The sequence below is a fragment of the Notolabrus celidotus genome, chromosome 14 (assembly GCF_009762535.1).
Source record: "Notolabrus celidotus isolate fNotCel1 chromosome 14, fNotCel1.pri, whole genome shotgun sequence".
Lineage (NCBI taxonomy): Eukaryota > Metazoa > Chordata > Actinopteri > Labriformes > Labridae > Notolabrus > Notolabrus celidotus.
Genome location: NC_048285.1, coordinates 32,158,964 through 32,186,689, shown reverse-complemented (window position 1 = coordinate 32,186,689; position 27,726 = coordinate 32,158,964). Strand labels below are relative to the sequence as shown.

At 41.4% G+C, this 27,726-nt stretch overlaps 2 protein-coding genes across 2 annotated transcripts; one reads left to right on the top strand and one right to left on the bottom strand.

Annotated features, from left to right (window-relative positions):
• Positions 1-252: 252 nt before the first annotated feature.
• sae1 (SUMO1 activating enzyme subunit 1) lies at positions 253-27,425 on the bottom strand. The gene is made up of 9 exons (XM_034701782.1): positions 27,202-27,425; positions 26,642-26,753; positions 25,404-25,577; positions 16,689-16,834; positions 15,906-16,005; positions 13,951-14,056; positions 9,566-9,710; positions 7,142-7,211; positions 253-517 (listed from the first exon to the last, which is right to left on the bottom strand). The coding sequence occupies exons 1-9, from the start codon at positions 27,291-27,293 to the stop codon at positions 425-427; spliced, it is 1,038 nt and encodes a 345-aa protein (XP_034557673.1). The 5' UTR covers positions 27,294-27,425; the 3' UTR covers positions 253-424.
• On the top strand, positions 22,030-22,500 carry LOC117825834 (late histone H2A.2.2-like). Its single transcript, XM_034701798.1, has one exon. The coding sequence runs from the start codon at positions 22,066-22,068 to the stop codon at positions 22,453-22,455; it is 390 nt and encodes a 129-aa protein (XP_034557689.1). The 5' UTR covers positions 22,030-22,065; the 3' UTR covers positions 22,456-22,500.
• Positions 27,426-27,726: the final 301 nt, after the last annotated feature.

Here is a 27,726-nt window from a genome sequence, read left to right as displayed (position 1 = left end):
AGGGGCTCAGTGTTAGCTTGTTCTCTACCTGCAGCAGGTGTGCTTTATGAACCAGCTCTCCCCTCCTCCATGCATCTGTCTCACCTTTTTACCTCCAGTGTGCGTTAGTGACAAAGACAACCGGGGGCTGAAAGGACTAAAATGTGATTAAAACTAACATTTTCATCTGAAGACTAAGACTACATCTAAAATAGACGCCAAAATGAACACTGGATCACGTTCATGTTGAATAAACCCAGAGACTACAGAGAATCCCTTTTCTAAACAATGTTTTATTAACAAATGTAAAAAAAAAAACCTCAGAAGACTTGAGATCAAACGCTGGAAGTGAATCAACAGATTTATCAGGTGATCTGTGGAGCGACAGAACTGGTATAAATAATCCGACAGAGCAACAAAAGTTTGCCTTTAGTGTGAAACTGGTTCAGTTTGGTCCGAAGTAGTCCACCATGCCGTTTCCTTTACGACCGTCGAAGAAGAAGAAGTTCCTGTGAGGAGGGTCTCTTTGGGAGAGAGCCTGGAACAGAAGAACAGAAGAGAGAGAAGACACTTTAAATAAGATATACTGCTGACGTTACAAATATTACTTTCCTTACAAAGAGGTCACTGTATATTCAAAGTCAAAGTCAAAGTCCTCTTTAGTGTCAAAAACTGCAGTATGCACCACACATACAGAGGATTGATGTTGTGTTTCTCTCTCAGACCCTGGCAACAACAACAACAACAACAACAACAAATAAACACAGGAAATACACACAACACGAAGAAACTGGATAAAAATAGAGCTAACAAGAAAAAGAGAAGAGGAATAAACCAATAAATATATTACAATAAAGTAGGTTTAAAACAGTGCAAACACTTAATGACTGAAGTCAATTGAATCAGCTTATTGGTCTGGCAAAGTGAGTGACCGGGTTAAGTCTGTGAAGGGGGCACTATGTGGAGGGAGGGCAGAACAGGGAGAGAGTTCAGCATCCTGACTGCCTGGTGGATAAAACTGTCCCTCAGTCTGCTGCTGGTTCTGGCCCGGAGACTGTGTAGTCTCCTTCCTGATGGCAGCAGGCTGAAGAGGCTGTGAGACGGGTGGGAGGGGTCGTCTGCTAGGCGCAGGGCTTTTCGGGTGAGGCGGGAAGAGTGAATGTCATGGAGGGAGGGGAGAGAAGCACCGACAATCTTCTCAGCTGCTCTCAAGATGCACTGGAGGGTCATTCGGCAGTAGTACTGGGGTTAGGGTTAAGTGATTAATTAATAAAGTCACGCAAAGTAAACATGTATGTTTTTGTTTACCACTTCCTGAGATCATAACTTATCATCTCAGGAAGTGAAAACTCTTTAAACCACAGTATTTGAGCAGACGAGGAGTTTGCACAGGTGACTCAGTTTCCAGTCATCTTAACGTTTCAAAGAAGGATGCAACAAACACCTCAACTTGTTTTTGATGTCCGGCTGCAAAATGTGTCGTGCATCAAGCTCCAGCACCGTCATAATATATTACATAACCTTTATTTATAGAGCACTTTTCAAAAACTATGTTACAAAGTCCTTTACAATGCCTCAAAGGACATGTGCAAAATAAAGAACATTTAGTGCAAGTGTCAGAACTATTAAAAGAACATAAAAGCAGGACCCTGTGCGAGACGCCTTGATCAAATAAAATCAGGAAATGCTCTCTGATAAAAGTATGTACACAGCTGGTGTCCCTGAGGAACTACAGGCTGATTTATTCTACATTTATAATCCCTGACTCTGAAAACTAGCTTTAAATAACACGAGTTAAGCCAATGTTGTGACAATGTATTAGACATTAAACACACTCCTGGCTGACTGAGACATCCAGCTTTTATTCAGCAATCATCTGAGCTATGCCACAATGCATCCTGGGATATGTAGGCACGGTGAGATCTCAGCTATCCGGGTCAGATTAGCTCAGAGGAATTAATTGGTTTAACTGACTACATTAACCATCGACACCGAGGGCGGGAAAGTTGTGGAAGGTTCAGACGTGAAATCAGTGGGATTAACCCGGCCAGACACCGCTCAGCCAGTTGCAGCAGATTTCATCATCATCATCCTCATCATCATCATCATCCTCATCATCACAGGGACGGGAAGTTGGCCAGTATAATGCAGTCTGATGCTTTACTGTCTGTCCCCTCCCTCTCTCACTCTCTGTTTTTCCCTGAACTGAACTCTACCTCAGCCCGGGGTCAGCGAGCACACAGCCCTGTATTGTCAGAGGAAGAATTAGGTATTCAGGTCACACACTGAGAAAACTTTCAGTTAGACTATGTGCATTAAATAATGATGCTGTTTTTTTATCTGTGAGGTGAATCTCAGCAGTCTTAACGACCTCAGTTATCAGACAGTCTGAAGATCGCAGCAGAGGAACCTCGTGAACTTAGACATCACAGTCAGACGGGGCGGTCTAATTTTAAGACTAGCTTTTAATAATTCAACACAAACAGTCGGGAAATTCATGGAAAACAAAGCGGTCACATCACATGAGATAAGAGGCGTTACGTATTCTTTAAGATGATCTAATGTTTAACAAACTTTCAGGAGGAAAGACTCTGAGCAGTAAAAATCTGTAAACAACGCAGGATGAATTCATGTTATCATCACTGATCCTTTTACTGTGCTTATATTTATTCTAAACAATATTAATCTTTATGTTTAGAGAATAAAAAACATTTTATTATTCACCTTGCTGCAAAGTTTGACGTTTAAAATGTATTGTTGTTATGATGCTCTTTACAGATCTACAGTCAAGTCAAGCTTTAACAACCTCAGTTGACCAAAGTGCTGTACAGATATTAAAATACAATATAATCAAACACAAATATAACAATAAATAAAAACAATAAAAGAATAGTAAGAGCTCAATTTAGGAAATAAAAGAGTAAAGAAGTAAGAAGCCAAGGACTCTTGTTTAGCTGGGACTGATAGATGGGTTTTCAGGAGTGTTTTAAAGTGCTCCACAGACTGTGCAGCTCTAACCTGGAGAGGTAGGCTGGTCCACAGCTTTGGGGCCGCCCCTGAGAAGGCTCTGTCCCCCCGAGTAGAGAGTCTGGACCGAGGTACTGCCAGGAGCAGCTGGTTTGATGACCTAAGTGCTCTGGATGTACTGTGAGGCTGTATAAGGTTTAATAAAGACGACACCACCGTCATCGGTCTCATCCAGGACGGAGACGAGTCTGCTTACAGACAGGAGGTGGAACCCACTCTGGTGTAGTCAGAACCATCTGGAGCTGAACCCGCTCAAGACTGTAGAGATGACAGTGGACTTGAGGAGAAGCCCCCCCCTCACCATCCTGAACAGAACTGTGTCTACTGTGGACTCTTTCAGGTTCCTGGGATCCACTATTTCCCGGGACCTGAGGTGGACCTCCCACATAGACACAATCAGAAAAAAGGCCCAGCAGAGGATGTACTTCCTGCGTCAGCTCAGGAGCTGCTGATCATGTTCTACACCTCCATCATCCAGTCTGTTCTGTGCACCTCCATCACTGTCTGGTTTGGATCTGCAACCAAACTAGACAAACACAGACTGCAACGGACTATAAGGACTGCAGAAAAAATCATCCACCTGCCCCCCATCCAGGACTTGTACCGGTCCCGGGCCAGGAAACGGGCAGGTAGCATCAGCGCTGACCCCTCACACCCTGGACACAAAGTCTTCAAACTCCTCCCCTCCGGCAGGCGCTACAGATCACTGTGCGCCAAAACAACCCGCCATAAGAACAGCTTCTTCCCCCAGGCTGTCACTCTGATGAACACTAAACCATAACAGTGTCAGACCTGTTGGATCAATACTCTCTGTAAATACACAATCCAACAATTCTCCAAGCTGATGTTATTGTTATTATATTTTTATTTTTCATTTGTATGTCTTATTCTTATGCCTTGTACAAAGAGAGCACAGTTTACTAAAGTCAAATTCCTTTTGTGTTCAAGCATACTTGGCCAATAAAGCTGATTCTGAAATAAGACGGTGCCAGACCATTTAAACACTTAAACTGGATCCTAAAGTTCACAGGCAACCAGTGCAAAGACTCAAGGACAGGAGTGATGTGATCCCGCCGTTTCTTCCAGTCAGCAGGCGGGCGGCTGCATTTTGTACGATCTGTAGACGCCGCAATGCTGACTGGTTGAGACCAACAAACAAAGAGTTACAGTAATCTAAAGCGTGAAGTAACAAAGGTGTGAATCACTCTCTGGAAATCATTTCTGGGAACATAAGGCTTCACTTTTACTAATAGTCTGAGCTGAAAGAAGCTCGTTTTAACAATAGAGCTTATCTACAGTCAAACGTTCTGTAACAGCACTCAGACATTTCCCTCTGAGGTACCAAAGTGTGTTTTTAAAGTTCCTCTTCTTTCATTAAATTAACCCTTTAAAGGTTGATCCGTTCAGTAATAATGATGACGTGCGTCAGGTTGCATGAATGTAGGTCAGGATCACAGGAAGGAAGTGAAGGTGATTCATTTCTTCCACATGTGACGTCTGAAGCCACGCAAGAACAAATCTGTTTCTCAACCAACCCAGGTAGTTTGAAAATCATTGCCGTTGGAGCCTCTCTCCGTGAAGTCACCCATCTGTGTCTGAAACACTGTTTTGAAGTTAATGAACTCAACATAAGTCCTGTGGAGTTATGTTGAGTTTGAGACTCCACACCAACAGCTGCAGTGCTCCCGCCTGTCAATTAAGTCAGCTGTGCCTCTCATAATGGAAAACTCAGAGTCTTGATATCTTTGAAATTGCTTGGTAAGGAAGGACACACCCTGGACAAGTCACGAGTCCATCACAGGGCTGATATATAGAGACTAACACTGTTCAGTCACACCTACAGGCCCTTCAGAGTCACCAAGCTACCGGGCGAGCACGCTTTTGAAATGTGGGAGGACGCCACGCATCCACAGGGAGAATTTTTAACTGAGGGTTATCCTTATAACAGTTTTATTTCACCTTACTTTACTTACTCCAAACTGTGGAACAAGCCACCCCCCCCCATGTTAGACTGTCCCCAACATTACTGACTTTTAAAACCTGCCTTAAAACATATTTTCACTCCTTGGCTTTTAACCGGCATGAGAGTTGTGTGGTCTCTGTCTCTGTCTGTTCTTTTATTGGATTTTTATTTGCTCTTTCAGTGTTTTTATTCCTTTTAAGTGTTTTATTTTTTTTTATCATTATTCTTTTATTTAATTCTATTTTATTTTCTGACATCATTTTATGTTCTGTGTGTTTTAACCTATTTTCCTTACTGTGCAGCACTCTGCTAAACTTGATTGTTTTTTTAAATGTGTTACATAAATAAAGTGGATTGGATTTATTTATGTATGTATGCATGTATGTATGTATGTATGTATTTATTTATTTACTTATTTATCTATCTATCTATCTATCTATCTATCTATCTATCTATCTATCTATCTATCTATCTATCTATCTATTTATTTATTTATTATCTAGTTCAAATTTTTGTCACTTTTTATTTTATTTTATTTCTTTATTTTAAGTATAGCATCTTATTTTCTTTTAATGGTTTAATATTTTAGTTTTAGTTTTATTATCTTAGAAATGTATTTTATTTTGGTGAGTTTAATTTCCTGTGTTGAGTTTTAACATCTTATTTTTCCTCCAGTGTTTCCTCATTAAGATATCATGAGAGTGTTTCCTCAGTTCATTCAGAAACTTATTTTTTATTCATTTATTTATTGATATTGTTATTAGTATTATTATTATTATTATTGTTGCATATATTGTGTTCTTAACCTTAGGATTGTGGGGTGGGTTTGGGGTCAGGGCTGGGGCTTGGATTAGGATAGGGGGGGGTCTTTTTATTTTTATATATCTCTTTCTTTTATGTAATTTATTCTATTTTAAGTTGTTTTTATGTACAGCACCTTGTGTTACAATGTCATCGTACTTAAAGCGCTTTATAAATAACCCATTTTATTTATACATCACACAATAAAAGAAACAAAATAGAAACACAGTGGAACATTAAGAGTTAAAGCAGTTCTGAGGAGGTGAGATTTGAGGTGGGATTTGAATGTTTGGAGGTCGGTGGAGTTGCGTATGTGTTTGGGGAGGGAGTTCCAGAGGGCGGGGGAAGCAATGGAGTAAGCCCTGTCGCCCCAGGTTCGGTGCTTGGTCCTACAGGGTGTGGAGAGAAGGTTTTCTTTGGAGAAGCGGAGAGACAGGAAGGGTTGTGAGGGTGAAGCAGGTCAGTGAGATAGGAGGGGGCCAGGTGATGGAGGGCTTTTCAAGTCAGGAGGAGGACTTTGAAGTGAATGTGTTGGGGGACAGGAAGCCAGTGGAGGTTTTGGACAGGCAGCTGAGTTCTGGATGTACCAGAGTTTATGAGGACTTTGGATGATGAGCCATATAGGATGCTGTTACAGTAGTCAATTCTGGAGGTAATAAAAGCATGGATCAGGGTTTCAGCTGCAGGGAAGGAGAGGAGTGGGTGAAAGAAGGCGGTTTTGGTGATGTTATGTTTGGTAATAAATACAGTTTTAATGATTGATTGGTTATTCAAACTCCACACAGAAACAAACAGGACCCTCCTTGCTGTGAGCCACCGTGCAGACTCCCTCATAAGTCATGTAGTGTTTAAAAAGCATCAACTAGAAATGGAAACAAGGTCAGAAGCTTGATTTTAAATGTAGAGGACGATGTGTTTAACAAAGTGCTTTCATTCTCCTAAAGGTCAGATCACTTACTCCGTTAAGACAGCGTGTATAAATGTGTGTCGGTGTAATTATTCAGTCACACCTCCTCCGTGGCTTTCAGTGAACGCTCCTCTACCTCTCTTTTACATTAGAGGATGACTCATAACGTTATGAATGAGGTTATTATTTCAGTATAAGATCATTCCTCCTGTCAGGAGGCTTTCAGAGCATCACGCTGCGTCTCTCTGTGGTCAAACTGAAAATCCTCTCCACGCAGAGCAGAGCGGCTGCCGTCTTTCTGAAGCAGACCCAGAAACCAGCTGAGTGGCCACCTGTCAGCTGACTGACTCCGCCACACACCAGACTGGCCCTCTTTAGAGTCAACATTTCAACATGCAGTCAAACTTTTCATGCTCCTCTGTTATCGTAGAGACTTGCAGAAAGCTTCCTAACGTGTTGCTCACCTTGACCACTTCCTGTCCCAGAACTCCGCCCACGACGGCGCAGACAGGAGACATCTCAGAGTAGCAGAAGCTGAGGACAAACAGGAGAGAAGGATGATGTGACTAAACAGAGTAAACATCATCTTTATTAGTTGGATGATTTATGAGTCTGTTCCTGCAGCAGAGCAGCCAAACTAAAGACCTTTCAAAGCAATCACTTCTTCACAAAGATAATCTGAGAGTTCGTCTGTCACAGATCGGTGATATGAAGCTGATAAAAACATGTCTCAGAGATGAGTGTGTGTGTGTGTGTGTGTGTGTGTCAGGGTAAATGAGGTGAGAGGGATAGAGGGAGGGAGGAGGGTTAGAATGAAAGTGTTCAAGGTCAGGATGCTTCATGCAGCTGTAAACCTGACTGTGACCTCAGTGCTCAAAAATCCCCCTGTGGTCTCTCTGTTACCGACATTGTGCTTCAGTCTGAGCTCCACGGTGAGATGTGACAGGAATCAAACCCTCACCTGAAGACGTTAAGAGGAATACTGGTTTACTTATTCAACGGAAAGGTGTAATGAATGTTTCTACACACCGATCTAAAACAGTCAAAGGGGAAGTTTGAACATCGAGCAGCTGTCAGCAGACCTGTCTTCATAGAGTCATCATGTTATCATCTTCTTTCTTTATTTAACTTAATTATCCTATTTTCAGTATTATTCTTTCTCTATCTTTTTTCCCCCCTATTTTAAAATGTTATTTATTTTTTCAAGTCATTTGGCATACAAGTCTGGGAATCATATGCCTTCTATAATAAACATACATTTAATTTTTTAATATATGTAAATGTTTAATCTGTATACGCTCTCTTTGCACTGTTTTATGGATGATGTGATGTTTTATTCTATCTTATTTGATTATATATTTGCACTGTGTTTATGTAGCTTAGTATTGTATTTCAGTATTGTATTGTATGCTATGTTTGTCATTTGTGCTGTTTTTGATCTGTACAGCACTTTGGTTAACCCCGGTAGTTCTAAACGGGCTCTATAAATAAAGTTTGAGTTGAGTTGAGTTAATGCACATTTTCTCTTCTTTGATTTGTTTTTATTTCCTGATTTACTGATTTTTTATTTTTATTTATTTTTTTAAAACACAAATTGCCACATGTTGATATTCTGTACACAATGTGTAAAAAATGAAATAAACAAAGCTTTAAAAAATAAATAAATGAAGTCATTATGTTTACATTAATCCCTCTAATATGTTTGACTTTATTTATAGGGATGTTATAGTTTAAGATTTAAGGTAAAACAGGATTTATTATAGTCTCTATCAACGCCTCCTCACTCATACCCGCTCCAGAGACCACATCACCCCAGTCCTCCAGAACCTCCATTGGCTTCCCATCCCCTTCAGAATACAGTACAAGATCCTACTCATCACCTATAAAGCCCTCCATAACCTAGCTCCCTCCTACCTCACCGACCTTCTGCAGCCATATAATCCCTCCCGCAACCTCCGCTCCACCAACGCCAACCTCCTCACTCCTCTCACCAAACCCAAGCACCGAACCTGGGGGGACAGGGCCTTCTCTGTCGCTGCCCCCACCCTCTGGAACTCTCTCCCCCAACACCTCAGATTCTCTCCCTCACTCACCAAATTCAAATCCGGACTCAAAACACACCTATTTACAAAGGCTTTTAAACTATAATTGATTGATTTTTTTTCTTGTTTTGTTTTATTTTGCTGCCTTGCTCTTCTTTGCTTTCTTGCACTGTTCTCCTTTTGCTTCCTATTGTATAATTGTATTTTCATGTAAAGCGCTTGGAGAACCTTTTAAAGCGCTTTTATAAATAAAATGTATTATTATTATTATTATTAACTGTTGGAATATATTTTTATTTATTACTTATTTATATATATTATTGTACAAAGAAACTTTTATTAAATCTTCAAAATATTTATATTTTTTCTGATTTATATAAACTTTTAAAATGTAGTGTGAACTGAACTTAGTTAGGAATAAATCTGTTTATTGAGTGTGGCATCTTACATAGACTAAGGCCACAAAGTGCTCCACAAAATATAAAATAATAAAATAAAATAAATAACTAAAAACTGATCTTTAAGTTTTTAACATTTATTTAAATGATATTTAATGTGTTTACGTCTCATCATCATGATTAAACTTGAGGTCACTGGGAGAAAAGTGAAGCTGGATAATTCTGCCACCTCGCATGGCTCCTGCACTGGTTGTTGTTGTTTTTTAAGTTATATTTTGGGGCTTTTACACCTTTATTGATAGAGGGGAGGACAGTAGATAGAGAGGGAAACTGGGAGAGAGTGGGGGAAAGACGTGTGGGAAGAGGGTGCAGGGTGGAATCTAAACTAGGGCTGTCCTCTATTTATAAAATGAACTGACTTGTGAAATACTTCGAGGACGCTTCATACCTCACAAACTCATCACTCAGGAGGTCACCGCTCACTGCCAAGGCCTCCAGCACATCCTCACGGATCTGTTTCAGGGTCTGACTGTCCTCTGCAAAGGATTGTGGGTCGGGGTCGCGACCTTTGTCCGTACGAAACTTCAGCAGAACTGTGGAAAAGGAGAGAGAGAGAGAGATGTGAAGAGAAGGAAACGACAGCTCTGAGGCTGGAACAAGTTTCAAACATCATCATCCCATCTCTGGGGCAATATTTTCCATTTCAGCCGTTCTACATTAATGACACTCATCATTTCAACACGCATTAAGTGAGTGCCACACTCAGAGATCATCTCATGGAAAGACATCATCTTAATCCGCGCTGCGTTCTTAGACTCACGATAAGATCAGTATGTGGTTGCACCATCAACCATAGCATGTGATTAAGATACGTTTCCCTACATCGAATTAAAACAAGCATGTCTCCGTGCATGAGAGGACGTTGCATAAATACTCTGCACATGTTGAGTGAGGAAACATGAGGGTGAAAAAACAAAACTCTCTTTCCTGTGTCAGCTGAGGAATCAGACACATGCACTTTATTTGGTGGATTTCAAACAGAAACAGACTTCTGCCACACACATCAACACCTCGCCCCCGTGTTTCCTGTTCGTCCATTAACTTCAACCGCAAGAGGAAGTCCTCCCACGGCCATTTCCACCAGCGTGGCACACACACACACACACACACACACACACACAAACACAAATTAAGAGTCGTGAATCATTTTAACACCCCGACTCTGCCCTTTATCGTCTTCACTTGTTAGTAGAAAGTTAAAGGCTGGCACGAACGACGTCAAGAAAATCAAAACAGAGTTTCATAACAGAAGTTAATAACGGGCACATGGATGGAACAACGATCGTATCTCTGAACGTACACGTGTAATGAGTGACAAAACACAGCAGAGGAAATAATTCAGATGTACCTGCACTCAGGAACTTACGTATGAGGGTCAGACACATCAGACTTGACGCTGTTTCCTCCACGTATTCAAGAGTTATGTGTTATATTTTTAAACCGTGGACAGGTTTCAAAAACATTTCAGCTAAAAAGTGAAAGTAATCTTTTAAAGCTCACTTCAGGAGTTTATCATTAGTCATAGAACAGGCTGAGTTTAATATTCCTGCCTCCATATGAGCCACAAGAAGTAAACAAGACCATCACCAAGAGGAGAGTCTTTCTCTGCAGAGTTATCTTTAATGTCAGTGACTGACGGCGGGCTGCTGTCACACCTTTTCTAATCTTTTCAGCACAGACCCCTTTGTCCACAGGGGGCGCCAAAATCAACACAAACAAAGTTCCTCACAGGAGCTTTAACAGGAACTGTTGCTAACTTTTAAAGAGCGTATTTAAAAACTGTGATTTCTGCAGAACTCTGGAGTTGTTTGTCTGCTGCTGCAGTGATTGTGTTTTTTGCACAACTCAAAATAACAAAAAAAAACATCCAAACTAATCCCTTCAAACACGAATCACACGGTGACATTAAAAATGAACGTGGAAGGTTACAGTAGAGCCGGTGTGATTACAGAGCTGACAGGAGGGTCTCTCTATTTGTTGATAACCATGTTTTGCAAGGAGTTGAGTCCTATCGGTCAAATTCCACCAGATCCGTCTCCGATCCGTCACAGCACTGGATCTGATAGGTTTCTATTCTAGTCAATGTGTTAACTTCCACTGGATCCACTCCGTCTCTGATCCGGCAGGTCAGAGCCCTCCGGATCAGATACACAAGACTTCTATTTGTTCCCGGATGCCGGAGCACGACGCATCAATCTCAACAGAGCAGATGGAGCGGGACAGGAAGTCAGGTTTCACCAAAACAAAATGAAAACATCCGGTTAATTTTCAGAATAAACACTCTGTGTTATCACCAGATCGTATTTCACTTAACTACAACAACAAACCAAAGTCATGATGAGCGGAGCCAGGCCTGGAGTCAACAGGTCAGAGGTTTTCAGAGGACCAGAAAGACAACATGGATGAGGAGAGGAGGAGGAGGAGGAGAATCCTTGATTAAGGGATTACCAATGGGAAACCTTGGTCACATGACTCCAGCTGTCCGGAGGTCCTGCTCAAAACACGGACATGGTGGAAGAACCGGGTAACACATGCAGAAGCAATTCCTAGTAGTGGTCTAGCAACTATCTGTCAGTCTTGTGTTCTTCCTCTCTGTTGTGGTAAAGTTTGCACGCCTGAATCTAAATGGTAAAAAGGGACTCAAACAGCTCGTCAGAGAGGTCTGCACGGTTACTGAGGAGGTCAGGGGGAGCTCTTTGACTTCAACCTGCAAGAGGCAGGTCCTGAGGAAGTCCTGAAAACGTGGACTGCTTTGATCAGCTCTGCAGAGAGACACAGAGCTCCTTACGTCCGACCAGAGAAAGAGAGAGAGAGAGATCCTGCTCAGAGGACAAAAAGACATTTGGCTGTTTTTATCTCTGCAGCTGAAAGCAGCTTGAAGTTGCATAAAGTCACTTTATTTAAAGACATTTTACTGTTTGTTTTTATCTTAAAGCGACCCTGCAGTCTTCTAATCTCTCATTTGTTGCATGAAGAATGTTTGTATGATGAATCTGTAAGTTTCTGTGCCGAGCAGCTTTGATGGATTATAAGTTTGACTTGACTTGATCAGATTGTCCCATAAATACATGATACATGAAGGACTTTATTCAAACACAGTCTAATGCATGTAGTTATTAAAATATTCATCTTTTCTCACGCTTACGTCACAAAGCTGCTTTTATAATCACAAGATAACACACACACACACACACACGCACGCTGCGGTTCAGATCACTGTTCTTAGTGAGACAGGAAGCAGTTGTAACAGAGGAAGAGCCACTTCCTCATTGGTCGCCCCAAAACAACAACCGCTAGCTCCAATTATAGAAGCAGCGGAGGAATAAAAACACTCCTCCTGTCTCACACCGACTGAATTAAAAAACACAAGAAGGCGTTTTCTTTTTTTTCCAAGCAGATATTAACATGACACGCATCGACCTGGAGAGAGGGCGAGGCCGCTGTGGGTGGACGGGTTTGAGGTGGGGAGGGACGAGACTGAAGGTCAAAGACAAGATGTTCGAAAGTGATAAAAGCAGAGGAAGAAGATAAAGACTTCAGATCCTCTTCTCCTCAAATTTAAATTCAATAAATGTTTGTTTTCTTCACTTACTGACTCACAGCAGATCTGTTTGTGTCGCCTGCTGATTGTTCAAATTACTCAAAGTAGAGGATGGTGCAGATTTATCTTTAATGCATGCTTCCTGAGTACAGAGTCAGTGATTTAAAGATGCTTTCTCAAGGTTTTATTGTCTTAAATATTCTCCTGATGAGGACAAACATTCAGAGCTGCATTGATCTGTTTTTGAGTTGTGTTTAAAGACTTCATCTACACAGGAATTTCCCCCCTTTAAAAAACCTCCTCACATGAACCACCTTGCGCTCATATAAACCCTTTTTTTAAAGCCTGTTTGTGTACGCGTGTTGTCTTGCGGTGTCTCGTAGGTGTCGGGCTGTTCTCTGTTCTCCTGCTCAGTGCACATGACTGGTCATGGACAGCCTGTGATGGAAACTGGCGTGCAGAGAGCGAGGATGGTACAGGGCCAGGTGACAGGAGGCAGAATAACAGCTCTGAGTGAGGAGAAGGTCATCAGAAGTAAATAAGCTGGAAACAGGAAGTTACCTTTCACGTTTACTTTAAAGGGTCAAAATGTTCCTTTATGTTAATGCTCCTTAACATTTAAACTTCTGTTCACATCATTCATCTTTTCATCATCACAAACTTCCTGTTCTTCATTTTTTAAAGGTTGTTTATTTATCAAACAAACTTCACGTGATCGACTCTCCGTGCTCGTGCAGCGACGGCTCGTCAGCTTAACTTTCAGCATCACTGCAGAGATCCTACACGTTTTCAGTTTCAGATTTCTATCCTCTTTTAGACCTCTCGGGGATCCTCTTCATCATGGATCATTTCTCTGCACGGAAAGTCTGTTTGTCTGTCCTCCCACGCACAAATCTCAGCAGACCTCGACCTCTTCTTTGAGTTACAGTGTCGGCGGAAAAAACTAAATGTAAAGATGTTTCCTCTGATCCAAAAACACGCCATTAAAGAAGGTAACCACTTTAAACAGCAGGAATCAACACAGAGTAAAAGTGGAAATGTTGGTTATCATGATTCAATTTAAGCCAGCTGTGAGATTTGTGTACTTTACTTACAGTACCATGAACGTCTTAACACCTGTCTCTGTTTCTGATCCTCATAAGACACAAACTGTTTGACTTTTGATCTCATAAATTAAAGGAGAGAAACTCTAAAACTTTGTTTTTCTCTTTATAAAATGAGACTTTAAATACCGTGAAGCATGAAGTAATCCACCGGGGTTCTCTTCAGACCGGCTTTGGCCTTCTCACTCGTCCAGTCGACCTCCAGAGCCTCCTTCAGGGTGCAGAAACTCATCGTCTGATTGGTCAGAGATAAAAACAAACAACAACGATGTAAACAGATGAACTCAAGTTTTACTCATTAATATATCATGACAGTGTTTCTTCATTTCATCAGCAACTCTTTTAGTTTTATTTTATAGTTATTTTTTATCATAATTAGGGGTGACCCCAAATAGTGGAATATTGGACGATTGGTTCTAACGAGTCTTAGTCGATTGCCAATCTCATAGTCGAATATTTGCATATGAAACGTGGATCATTCCATTCAAACCATGGGGGTGCTCAATGTCTAATTTTACATTATTTTCCTGTTTCCCGTAAAAATAGTGTCTCATATATCCTGTTTTGATATAAATATAGACTTATTTAATGTAATTCTGAGAACAGCTCTTGAAGTGTTAAATCTCCTTAAAGTGGTAATTAAATCTCCCCTGGTAATTAAAGGTGGACTCTCCCATTTAGCGGGACCTGTGGAGCAGACGTTCCTCAGCTGGTCTTTAAATCTTTCTGCGTTCATGGCAGCTCAAAATGTCAGGAAATAAAACTTCAGTTGATCCTAAAAACTAGTGATGAAGATGAGGAGCAGCTTCATGAAGAGGACTGTGAGATGAAGGATTACCGGACCACACAAAAACTGTACGGGGCCAAAAGAACCAGGAGGGATACCCAAAGCTGTCTGAAGCCTCAAAAACAATCCACAGCATCCCATCCACCTCCACACCATCAGAGAGGATATTCTCAAAGACAGGATTTACAGTCAACAAAGACAGGAGCGCACTTCTGCCCGTACACACGATGGTTTTCCTCACGTACAATTTGAAAAGACTCAAGCGGACAAAGACGCGATGAAAGACTGTTTTAAAAGGTTCTGTTAAGAGATTTAAAAACCCTTTAGCTGGTTCAGGTTTGATTTTGAACATTATAAACATGTTTAGTCTTAAGTTGGACAAACTACCCTCTGCAGTGCTGCTCTCTGCTGTGTGAACACTGTTTAAATATCTCCTGATTCCTTTCTCTATAGTGGAGCGTTGTTCCATGTTTAACTGATGGTGGCCTTATTTGAGTTTTCTCTCCTTCATCACCTCGTTGTTTTTACAATATAGATTTAAAAAATCTAAGTTTTATACTTCTAATATTCTGTTGTCCCTTTTACTTTAAGCTATGAGTCTCTTAATTGTAAAGGGTTATGTGTAATATTGTCATGCGGTCACTATCATGCAGACTTTGGGTCAATAAGGAAAAACTACAAACATTCCACTATTCATCCACTATGGGCAAAATCTGATGAATCAGATTCCACTAAGCAGATCCTTAGTCGGGCTCACCCCTAATCATAATTATCATTGATTTTCTTAACCTTGCATGTGGATTTTTTTTTATTTATTCCACTTTATTACCATTATATTTCTATGTACAGCACTTTGTGTTACAATATCATTGTATGAAAGTGATTTACAAATAAAGTCTGATTAATGATTGACACTCATCCCGTCCTCTCTCAACCACAGGATCAATATAAATCTGCTTCTGTTGGTCGTTTGATTACAGAGAAGTAGTTTTATGGATCTGATGTAATAACAAAAAAATTCATAACAAATACAGTAAATAGAAAATGTTTTCAAACCTTCACCTTCACTAATATTTGAGGCCTTAAAAATCAAATGACTTATTTCATTTCAGATTTGAGGGAAAAATATGACAAGTGATCCAAAGTGTTTCTCTACTTTATGAAAGTTATTCTAATCGCTCAACTCTCCCTGAACCTGAGCTTACAGTCACCTCATAAACTGTTCATATGATCCTCTTTATGAATGACAGTTACATCAGACAAATAAAGACTTCAAATCAGGACTCTGTGGACGTACCTTCTTCACCATGGTGGTCTCGTTGGGGTCGATTTTGGCTTTCTTCGCCTCCGGACCGTCGTTTGAATTTCCAGTCGGTTTTACCATTTTAGGTTTCTCCCTTTAAAGAGAGAAGGAAGAACACACTTTGGGTATTAGACATCAAAATCAATACTTTGCTTTACTGTTTATGTACAGTACATTTTACACATGATGTATCTTAAAAATACAGGACAAAGTGACTTGAAGGTAAATCAGCCTTCCATCAAAATCTGTGGATATGCATGGCTACATCTTTCTCTGATATGTCGCCATGATCGTGATATTTCAACCACATTGTAGCCCCGCCCCCAACGTATACCATCCCTTACTGTCTATTCTATCAAACTGGAGCATAGTTTATGTAACACACATCATGCTGTGCACGGTGAGACGATAGACGTGTGACTAAGACCATAAACTTATAACAAAAATAAGCACTGAGGGAGTAAAGAGGGGACAGTTTGGGTCAGGTTCTCTTAGATTGAGGACATTTAAACCCTCGTGTAAGAGTCTCAAGTTAGTGCAGAATTAAACACATTCACAGCCTGGAACAAACATTTAGAGGCTGATTGTTCCACTGATGAAACAGGTGCTACATTATTAATAAACATGTGACATGTTTGCATGAGTTTTAGAGAGTTTATCTGCAAGACGTCACCTCGCCCGCTCTGCAGTCTGGTTCCCACATGCCGTCTAACCTGTAACAGACTCACATGACTGTTACGTAACCGTGTGACTGTCACAAGTTCAGAATGCACTCACTCCACATAGTTGTGCTCCTTGCCGAGGTTGCAGAACATGTATCCGTAGTAGCCGTAGACGTCACCGCAGAAGACCTTGATTTTGTGCTGAGCGCAGAGCTTGTCCACGCGGACCATCAGGTCTCTGGAGCAGCCTGTCAGACACACCTGAGGGATAAAGAAACACAGTGTGAGGCCCGTCAGAGAGGCTGCCTTTTACCTGGGATGACCCGTATCACCAGAACACCATGAGTGTTAGTATACGCTGGAGTCTGGAGGGTTTGGGAGAAGCACCGCATCTTCATGAGCGATCCTTTACAGCAAATCAGAGTCAGTTTTTAACAGGCAGCTCATTATGACAGTTTGTGGACAATAATTAATATAAGAGCTTTAATCTTAGGCTCTCAGTCACTCTGTCTCTTTAACAATAACGCTCTGACTAACATGTATTTTATCTAAGAAGAAGGAGGGGGGACTGTTAATTTAGAGGCTTCATCCAAATGATGCAAATATCTCAAGTTTCACGTGTGATGTTCATGAAACTGAACTCCCTCTGGGTTTGCCTGTTCTTTTATTCACTCATCTCTTTTCTAATTAACATAAATCGAACACTGTCAGTGAGTTTAATCTCTCTGGGACAGACAGAAATATTCTACTTCTGAAAATTTGCTGCATAAACCGTTGGATCGTTTCGGTTCTTAGATCCAATAGAAGAAGCTGAGATCAGCGTCAGGTCAGCTGCCAAACGGATGAGGACACACATACAGCGGCAGCTGCAGCAGCATGAGAAGTTCCCCTCCAATCACAACACAGTGACACAGCAGAATAAACCCTCCTCAGCTCTCTGATGAGAACAGATCTGTATCTTTGAGCTCTCTGAGTCTCTAGAGTCCAGAGACCGGGGTCGAGTACCAGCGTTCCTGCAGGATCTGCTCACACACCAGCTGAGCAGCAGAAAAGGGATCTCACAGGAGTCCTCATATCATCCTGATATGAAGAATAATAACTCATAAAGGCTGCAAGATGAAAACATTATTAATTTGTCCATATGTCTGCATCCATCTTTCTTTGTCCTTGGAGAGATCAGGGGAAGTTTTTCAGCATCAGGAAAACAAGGAAGTAACAGAGGAAACCAGAAGAGCAGGAATCTACTTTAAAAAGATGTATTAAGAGGCGCTGTTGGCCGAGCAGTCTTAGTGTGCGTCCCATATAAAGAGGCTATTTAACTCCCAACCTCGACCATTTGCTACACATCTTCCCTTGCTCTCTCTTCTCCCCACATTTCCTGTGTCTCTTCAGCTTTCCTATCCAATAAATGATAGAAAAGCTGCAAAAATGCCAAAAAACACAACTTAAAAAAATAAAAGATGCATTATGAAGTCAAAGGAAACTCTAAATTAGAGAAAGCTTGGACTGCAATACATGCAACAAAATATTGTGATTATTTTGGGAGCTGTGAGGGGATGAGTCATCCTTCAGAAATAGTTTGAATGACTGTTTTTGAGTCAATAAGTTACTCTCACTGCAAAACTCTGCCTCACTACAAAGCTGCTGTCACACACACTCACCGTCATGAATCTGCAGCTCCTGCTGTCTGGATATTTTTCAATCTCTAGTATATTTAGATTACAGCCACAGAGAGTAAAAGTACCTTCATCAAACTCTGCTTTACTACTGAAACAATGTGGCTGATGGGGAGCTCGTTCAGTCAACGCATCATCCCACCACGGTGCAAGACTGAACGCTTCAGGCGCTCCTTTGTGTCCACCGCCATCAGACTGTTGAACAGTGATGGAGGCCACAGACTGCATCACACTGACCTCTGACCTCCTGTCATCCTGTACTGACTCTCTGGTTGCTAGTAATTACCACTATTTAATTCATGTGTGACATTAGAGGACATATCTTAAATTTGTAAATTTGTATTTTATCTTTATTTATCTATTTTTACTTATTTTGTTTTACTTATTGGAACTTCTCCTTGATTGTACTTATGTCTGTGTGTATTTAACCATGCTTCTCTCTTTAAGACAGAGGAAAAAGGGGACTTTTGGTTCTTTATTTACAAGATAACAATGTTACCATATGGAGGTGGTAATAGTTATTCCTCTAGTTACCTTTGGGTGCCAGTCAGCTCATCAACACAGCTCTGATCAAGCTCAATCTTTAAAGTTCTTCTTCTAAGAATCACTCTTATCTTTGCATTTCAATGACGTCCTCATAACTGATCTATAGAAGAGTATTTAAGATAAGAACGAGTCTCCTGGTGTTTTCTAGTGTCAGAAACATGGTTGTATAATCCTCAGCGTGTCATGACGTTATGTGTGTACTACTTTCTGATTCTTCTCTCATGAATCACAGCGAGAATAAAACTTTGCAGTAAACATGCCGACAGAGCGGCCGAGTCGGTCAGCTGCACTCTGAGGAGGACGCAGATGGACAGAGTGTGTTTCTCTTTGTGTCCGTCTCTCTGTAATTAGGACTCTCCTAGAAAAACTGTGACCACACTCCAACTGCTCCACTTTAATCGACGACCGCCTCCCCGCTGAGCCACACGGAGAGGAGATGAAAGAGCGGAGGGTCTACAGCAGAGAGAGAGAGACAGACCCCCCTCTGCTGTCTCGTTTTCAAATGTTATCTCCAGTTTCTGAAAAACTGACCAACCTTCTCCTCCCCTCTCTGTCGCTCTAAACTCCGTCTCATCCCGTCCTCACTTCACTCTGTCCTACTTTTATCCTCCTCCGTCTTCCTCTCCCTCCTCCCCGCTCTCGACCTTTACTTCACACCCCCTGAGGGAAGAAACTGCCGACAATTCAGACACAACAGGAGTTAAAAAAAACCCTCTCTGTGATATTCTTCTGATGATGTGTTCAAATAAACTCTTGCCTTCAAGCGAGGAGAGAGAGCAGGAATCCAGACTGAGAGTGGAGCTGCTGGTGGAGGTGAATACTAAACTGTCAACATGTCTCCCACCAAAACAAGACAGTCACAGTTCAAAACAAATCACACGGCTGGCTGTCATACATTGCACCCATTATGTCATCATGAGGAGATACTTTTTAAAGAAGTGGGATTGAAGCTCCTGCACAGGGAATAAAAACATTCACACATTAGCAGACACGCAAGGAATCCTTTTATCGTGTTGCATCAGGGTCATGCAGCACCTGGACCTGGTCCTGTTTAGTCTGCTTCTTCCACACATTTGGGAACTTTTAGAAGAGTGCAGGAGGAACACATCGGTGCTTAATCTCTCCTCACGCCTCACTCAGTTTGAATGCACACTTAAAGGGGACATATCACGCTTTTTTCATCAATATATATTGGTCTAAGAGGTCCCAAAAACATGTATTTAAAGTTTATGCTCAAAAAAACACTTTGAAATCAGATTTTGGCATGCCTGAAAAGTCCTTTTCTTCATTCCTCATCAGAACACTCTGTTTTCCCTCTGACCACGCCCCCTCCGGAAGTGGATGTGCCTCGGCTCTCCAGCACGTTGATCTAATGTTTACATGTTGGCTGAATATACACGGCTACTCAGAGATCGCGTTACTTCAACCCTCTGAATCTGATCCTGACGGAGAGGCGCCTGTAGCAGGACCTTTCTGAAGGATTGGTCATAGATTTAGTGTTTCTTGTTGTTTTATTTATCAGTATGTAGACGTGTGTCTTGGTACACAGCTACGAACATGTAGCTATGCTAACTAGCGCTAGCACTTATCCATGATAAATAAAAATCATCCACTAGATCTTCAAATCTGCAGACGTGGGGAGTAAAACCGACCTCTGCCAGAAAGGCAGCAGGACCTTTTATGAAGGATTGGTCACAGATTTAGTGTTTCTTGTTGTTTTATTTGTCAGTATGTCGACGTGTGTGTTGGTACACAGCTACAGCTACAGCTACAGCTACAGCTACAGCTACAGCTACAGCTACAGCTACAGCTACAGCTACAGCTACAGCTACAGCTACAGCTACGAACATATAGCTATGTAGCTATGCTAACTAGCGCTAGCACTTATCCATGACAAATAAAAATCATCCACTAGATCTTCAAATCTGCAGACGTGGGGAGTAAAACCGACCTTTGTGTTTATTAAGACAGCCTACAACTAGCATGCCTCCCACCTAAGCTCCTTGTTAGCACACATTTATGCAGGTAATGAAAAACGGGGGAGGGATTCAGTATTATTTTATACAGTCTATGGGCTGAACAAGCTCCGAGCTCTGACTCCGTGACAGACCGGATATTGTTGTTACGTAACAAAAACACGGAAGTCTGAAACGGCTCGTTTCACACACATTTACAGAAAGGTGTAGAAATCAAAACAGGGGCAGAATGGATTTTTTTCATTCTCGGGGGGTTTGTAGACATGCCAGGGACACATATTTCAGGTAAAGAACCATTAAAAAGTCAATTTTGCATGATATGTCACCTTTAAGATAAATGTGAATCCTGCATTTAAAGCTGCTGTTGGTAGTCCTGGAGTTATCATCAGTTCAGACAGAGACTTAGAATGTCAACACGACCCCTCCCAACCAGACTTCCTCTCACTCCCCATCGCCCCTCTCCTCCCTGCTCTCACAGTTCAAACACACCAATGTTTCTACGTGTCTTGCTTCTCAGGAAGCGTCTTTGGTATCTGGTAAATTAAACTACAAGTGTTGAATTTCTTTGTTTTTTTTCTTTTAAAGTTGATTCCTATTCTTTAAAGGCCCTGTGAGGAGTTTTGAACTGGCTGAAGAACAGACTGAAAATGACACTGATGTCTCTTTATGACCTTCAATAGCAAACAAGTCCATCAGCAGCAACACTGACACCTTCTCTGTTGTCATTTTCAATGCCTGAAACCGCTCTGAGGGGGTAGGTGTCAGACCAGATGATGGACATCTTGCTTCAGAAACAGCCTTTATTTGACTGTTTCCATGGAAAATAATCACATTGCCTGATAAAGTTAACTGTTGAACACAACAGGATGAGGCTTTAGTTGAAAACACTACTTTTGCATGTATAGGACAAGAGATAAGAGGTATCACTTTGTCCACAAGGGGGGCGCCAGAATCGATACACAACAAAAGTTCCTCACAGCAGCTTTAAGTAATTTCCATTATTCCCTCTACTTTTCCTGCATCACTGAAATCATAGGGTCTTAGGTATAGTATATTGCCTTGGTTGTGGATTGCCCCTCTCTGCTGACAAAAGCAGAGAAAGACAAGTCTGTTTAAATCATGAAGAGGTCAGAGGCACGTGAATTTTAGTTGGCAAAGTGGTTCACAATGTGCCCTGAGAAACTGTCACTCCTAATGCTGCATTAGCTGGCCATAACACACAGTGTTTCATTTTTTACAAAGAGCTGAATTTTGGCTGTCTCAACTCACAGGAAGAGCAGGATACTGATTAAAGATGTCTGGCCGTGGGAAAAAAGCTGCACCCAAACCCAAATCTTCAGTGACCCGGTCCTCCAGGGCTGAGATCACATTCAGGAAAGGCCGCTATGCAGCGAGGGTTGGTAACTGCTCTGCAGTCTACCTGGCCGCTGTCCTGGAATATCTCTGCGCTGAAATCCTGGAACTGGCTGGAAATGCCAGCCGTGACAACAAGAAGATGTGCATCGCTCCTCGCCACTTCCTGCTGGCAGTGAAGAACGATGAAGAGCTGAACAAACTGCTGGCAGGGGTCACGATCTCAGAGGGCGGTGTCATCCCAAACATCCAGGCTGCCCTTCTCACCAAAAAGACCAAAGGGCCCAAGGATGATGTTCCAGCCAAAGATGTTGAGTCTCAAGACTTTTAAATGCTAATCTACTAACTTTGCAAATTTGAATAAAGTGTTATATTTAAAAAAACAAAACAAAGAGCTGAATTTTAAAGTTCTTCTTCTAGTAATCGCTCTTATCTCTGCATTTAAATGTATCGTGTTGCATCAGGGTCATGCAGCACCTGGTCCTGTTTAGTCTGCCTCTTCCACACATTTGGGAACTTTCTGAAGAGTGCAGGAGGAACACATCGGTGCTTAATCTCTCCTCACGCCTCACTCAGTTTGAATGCACACTTAAGAAAAATGTGAAACCTGCATTTAAAGCTGCTGTTGGTAGTCCTGGAGTTATCATCAGTTCAGACAGAGACTTTGAATGTCAACATGACCCCTTCCAACCAGACTTCCTCTCACTCCCCATCGCCCCTCTCCTCCCTGCTCTCACAGTTCAAACACAACACCAATGTTTCTACGTGTCTTGCTTCTCAGGAAGCGTCTTTGGTATCTTTGCCGTTTTCATCCTTTCATATGAAGTCATCTCAAACTGAGGGATTGGAAGTTTGTGTCGAGGCCGTCAGCTGTCCGACATTGTTGCCACAAACTCTGTTAGAGAACTTCTTGTGCGCGCTCTTTTAACCCTAATCCACAACCATTCACCGTGTATTCCTCTAGAGTTCTCTTTAAGGGAGTTTTATGTCTTTTAAAATGTTTTATCTCTGTATCTTGACTTGTATGTTTTTATGAACTGCCTGTTTCATTTTGCTGCCCATGTGAAGCACTTTGTAACTTGGTTTTTGAAAAGTACTCATATAAGTATTATATTATTATTATAATAAACATATCTATATCAAACCTTGCTTCACTGCTGCAATAAGAACTCTTTTCACTTTCTTTTTAAACGTCTTTCACTCCATCTTTAATAAAGAAAAAGAAAGGACTTTTGGTTCCTTACTTACAAGATAAAGATATGGAGGTAACAGTTATTCCTCTTGTTCCTTTTGGGGGACAGTCAGCTCATCAACACAGCTCTGATCAAGCTGAATTTTAAAGTTCTTCTTCTAGTAATCGCTCTTATCTCTGCATCTAAATTTATCGTGTTGCATCAGGGTCATGCAGCACCTGGTCCTGTTTAGTCTGCCTCTTCCACACATTTGGGAACTTTTAGAAGAGTGCAGGAGGAACACATCGGTGCTAAATCTCTCCTCACGCCTAACTCAAACATAAGAAAAATGTGAAACCTGCATTCAAAGCTGCTGTTGGTAGTCCCAGTGTAATCATCAGTTCAGACAGAGACTTTGAATGGACAACATAGAAGGGCCGCCCCGCAACCAATCAGGACAGAGGGTCAGAGAGTAGCTCTGATTGGTCTCTGATAACGGGAACGAGGGGAGTTATAAAATTGCTGGAAACATAGGAATTGGAAAACACAGAGTTTTTGCAATTGACTTTGATTGCTAATGAATGCTGATGGGTAATATGACATCTTCTCTAAACAAAGCAGAAAAAAATACAGTTTTTACCCCGTTCCTACCAACAGCAGCTTTAAACCTGAAGGTTATTGTCTCCTCTTCATTTCATATCTGTGTAGACTTCAGGTCCTTACATAGAGAGCTTCATTACTCCTCTTTCTTCCCTCTAACTCATCAGCAAATCCATAAATGGTGTGAAGTGGAACATCCCTCACTGAGCAGATGCTGCATGCCTGACTTTGTCCCATGACTTCTTAGTCTAACATGAATGCAAACTATTTACCAGCAAACAAAAATAAGCTCTGCCCTCTGATTTTTTTTCTTTTTTAACAGACAAGTGAATGTGTCATTAACACCTTCCTCCACCCACCGAGCCCTGCTGCAAATCCAACAGGACCATATAAGGCAAACATTGGCATTTTACTGCATCTGTCCTCAGTGTGTAATTATCAGGCGGGTCATATCATGAAGCTGCAACAAAGACGAAATGTCATCATGAATATTTATACAAGAGCAGAATTAAGCTAACATAAAAGCTGCATCAGGACTTTAGAGGAATAAAGTTAATGCACATGTTTTGATCCTGCAGCCTGAAAGAGCAAAACAAGTTGAGATTCACTCCCTGAGGTGAGCTTCAGGTGACACCTAGTGGTCAGACTGGGTATTACAATACATAATGACTGACAGGAGGCAACCCTTCAGATATCACAGGGAAACTGCTGCTGGACTGGACCATGTGTGACCTACAAGATACATTAATAAATAACAGTGTGTTCAGAATAAAGCTTTCTCAGGGGGCCATTGGCCTAGCGGTCTAAGCGTGCCCCAAATACGGCAGTAGCTCAGTCCATAGGGACTTGGCTTTGGAACCGAAGGGTCGCCGGCTCAAGTCCCAGTATGGACGAAGTTTGGCAAGTGGACTGGTGGCTGGAGAGGTGCTGGTTCACTTGCCTGGGCACTGCCGAGTTGCCCTTGAGCAAGGCACCGAACCCCCAACTGCTCGGGGTGCGCTGGTTGATGGCAGTATCCTCACTCTGACATCTCTCCCTAAGCATGTTCACTGCATGTGTGTGCATTTGTATGTATATACCAAAAAAGCTGTATGTGTAGCATGTCCAAAATAGCATGAGTGAAAAAATTGAATTTCCCCCCTGGGGATCAATAAAGTACCTTTCTTTCTACAGAGGCTTTAGCCCTCATCGCAGAGGTCGCAGGTTGGATTCCAGCCTGTGCCATTTGCTGCATGTCCTCCCCAACTCTCTGCTCCCAACATTTCCTGTCTCTCTTCAGCTGTCCTGTCCATTAAAGGTGAAAATGCCCAAAAAATATATAACTAAAAAAAAGAATGAAGCTTTTCTTTGACTTGTTTCACCGTCTGACATCAAGAACATCCAGATTTAGTGTTCACTGATGTCGAATCATTCAGCCTCACTCTCAAATCTCCCATTCATATGATGATAATCAGATTTCTCTCTGTTCCTCTGATGGTGTTTGTAAACTTGTATTTTTTTTACTTACAGCATCAAACTGCAGAAAGAAGTCGTCTGGCTTGTTCTCAACTTTCTCTGAGTCGGCGTGGACCTCCACCATGGGGTTCAGGTTCTGCGCTCGCTCCAGAGAAGCCATAGCTCTGTTCTGACCCTGAGCCGTCACCGGGACCAGGAACTGGGCTCGACACGACTCTTCAGACACCTGGAGGACACAAAACGGGTGATGGAGTACATTGTCTTTTATGAGATTCTTAAGAGCTCTGCTTCAACTTGCAGTCTGGAGTCAGTCTTTATCTGAGTGTCATGTTTTTGTTCTTTAACTGAATAAATATAATCAAATTTTGGACGGGCATTTCAAGAAAAAACACTATTAGATAGTCACAGCTGAATATTCTCTGATTATTCAAACAGTTCCCTGCCTCCCCTGCGGACATAAGGAGATAGAGATCCATTTAAAGACTGTGTTGTTGTAGATAAATAATTAGATTTGATATATGCATGGATTTGATCTAGATGTTCTACTTTTCTCTATAAAGTGTGACTTAACCTCATTTCTTGTTTATTTTTTCCTCCCAGAACTCTTTGATTCTGCAGAAGTCGATTTGCTTTTCTCCTCTTCTGACTCTCACAGAGCCGGACCGGTTTACCAACAACTGTCACTCATTCTTTTGTATATTATCTGTAATATTATGATGTTGTTATGGAAGGTTTTTGTTATTTAATGGCAAAATAAAAACAGCTTTCAGATGCCCTGAAACCACTGTCTGACAGCTGTACCGCATGGCAACCAGGGACTAGAAAAGCACATTTCAAAGATGAGATAATAGTCTCATTTATTATTATGAAACAATTATTCAAATATCACGAGTCATCCTTAATTTAAAGTATGAAATAATAAGTGGAACAGAGCCACAGGAGGCAATCACAGGATAGGATTTATGATCTGGTTAGGGTCCTCACTGGATTATGAAAACAAGTGGAGACTGTTATTTTGCCTAGAGCGCCATCTAGTGGATGTACATAAATATTAATATAGAGGCTGAACTTACTTGAGGGAATCTGTTCTCTAATAGTTTTATAAGTCATAAAAAAATCACCTGAATTTGTCATTAACATCTGAAAACAAGAGTTTCTTAATCACACCAGAAGTCTGCTGTGTGTGTGACACTGTGCTCTGATGAAGACAGAACAGAGAGAGCCTGAGCATGTGTGTGTTTGTGTTTGTATATCTGTGCATGGGTGTGTGCCCTTTGTGAACATGTGTACCTGTTCATGATCCAGCATAGTGAGTCCTTTAACTCCAGCCAGGATCAAATTCTTGGCCACCTCAGCTCCCAGACCCCCTAAACCTGCCAGGAGCACTCTGGACCCTCGCAATCTGCAAAACAGAACAGAGAGAAAACATGCAGAAAATGACTTTATTATGACAATGAAGATGCACATAGCATGCATTGGGTTATGATTCTGTGTTTGAAACAATTAAATAAACCTTTAATGAGATTGCAGATCTGGTTAAAATAAGGACCAAATACTAAATCTGCTCATATAGGGAGCAATGTAGCAACAATATGGAGGCTGTCTGTTGTTTTGTGTAAAACGTGAAGAAACTACAGAAAATCTGTGATTTATAGGTATCATTTATTCTAGAAGTAATGTTAATTGTTCAAGCTCCATTAATATGTATATCCTAACTGTCATAAACCCTTTAAACTGTTATAAATCAATGACTTTAGTGAATACTGGAGCAGCAGGAGCAGCAGGATCCCTCTCCCCTGAACCCTCCCGCTGCAGAGATGAGCCTCTGGCGGCTAACCGAGCTAGCTGACCTCTTTTGGGCATCCAGTCCCCACAGCCGGATCTGTCGGTCGTACTGTGCCGCTTCCTCCTCGCTGATGACCGGGTCTTCTTTCTCGATCATGTCGGTGGTTTTTGTTCACTTAAAGGCAGAGATAAACGATGAAAAGAAGCCTTTTTGTGAGGCTACAGAGGGAACTGATTCAAATGGCCGCGACGGTCCCGCTGAATGGGCGCAGAGTGATGACGTAATCAAAAGGAAACAAAAGATGTCGCTTTATTTTTATTTTATTTAAAATGTTTTAATGTAGATGTTGAATTACCGCCCTGATGTTTCATATAAGAGGTTTATCTGTCTTCATGTTCAATATAACAATATATTACATTCCTTACATTACAATCTGACAAAGGAAGATTCTCATTTAATATTTATTTGTTGATAGTTTTAATATCTACCTTTGACAAGTCCATCTAACGATACAACTTTAAAGATTTTCGTGCATAAGTGAAAAACCCAACCATAAATAATTTTTAGCTTTACGATCCTCAACAATTGA

Bases quoted from the DNA above. Each gene is read 5' to 3' on its own strand.
- LOC117825834 (XM_034701798.1), top strand. From the start codon at position 22,066: ATGTCTGGCCGTGGGAAAAAAGCTGCACCCAAACCCAAATCTTCAGTG.
- sae1 (XM_034701782.1), bottom strand. From the start codon at position 27,293: ATGATCGAGAAAGAAGACCCGGTCATCAGCGAGGAGGAAGCGGCACAG. The intron at 16,835-25,403 runs GTAAGTAAAAAA...TTTATCCCTCAG, and splicing joins TCTTTCTGCAGTTTGATGCT to GTGTGTCTGACAGGCTGCTC. The intron at 9,711-13,950 runs GTATTTAAAGTC...CCTTTTCCACAG, and splicing joins GGATTACTTCATGCTTCACG to TTCTGCTGAAGTTTCGTACG.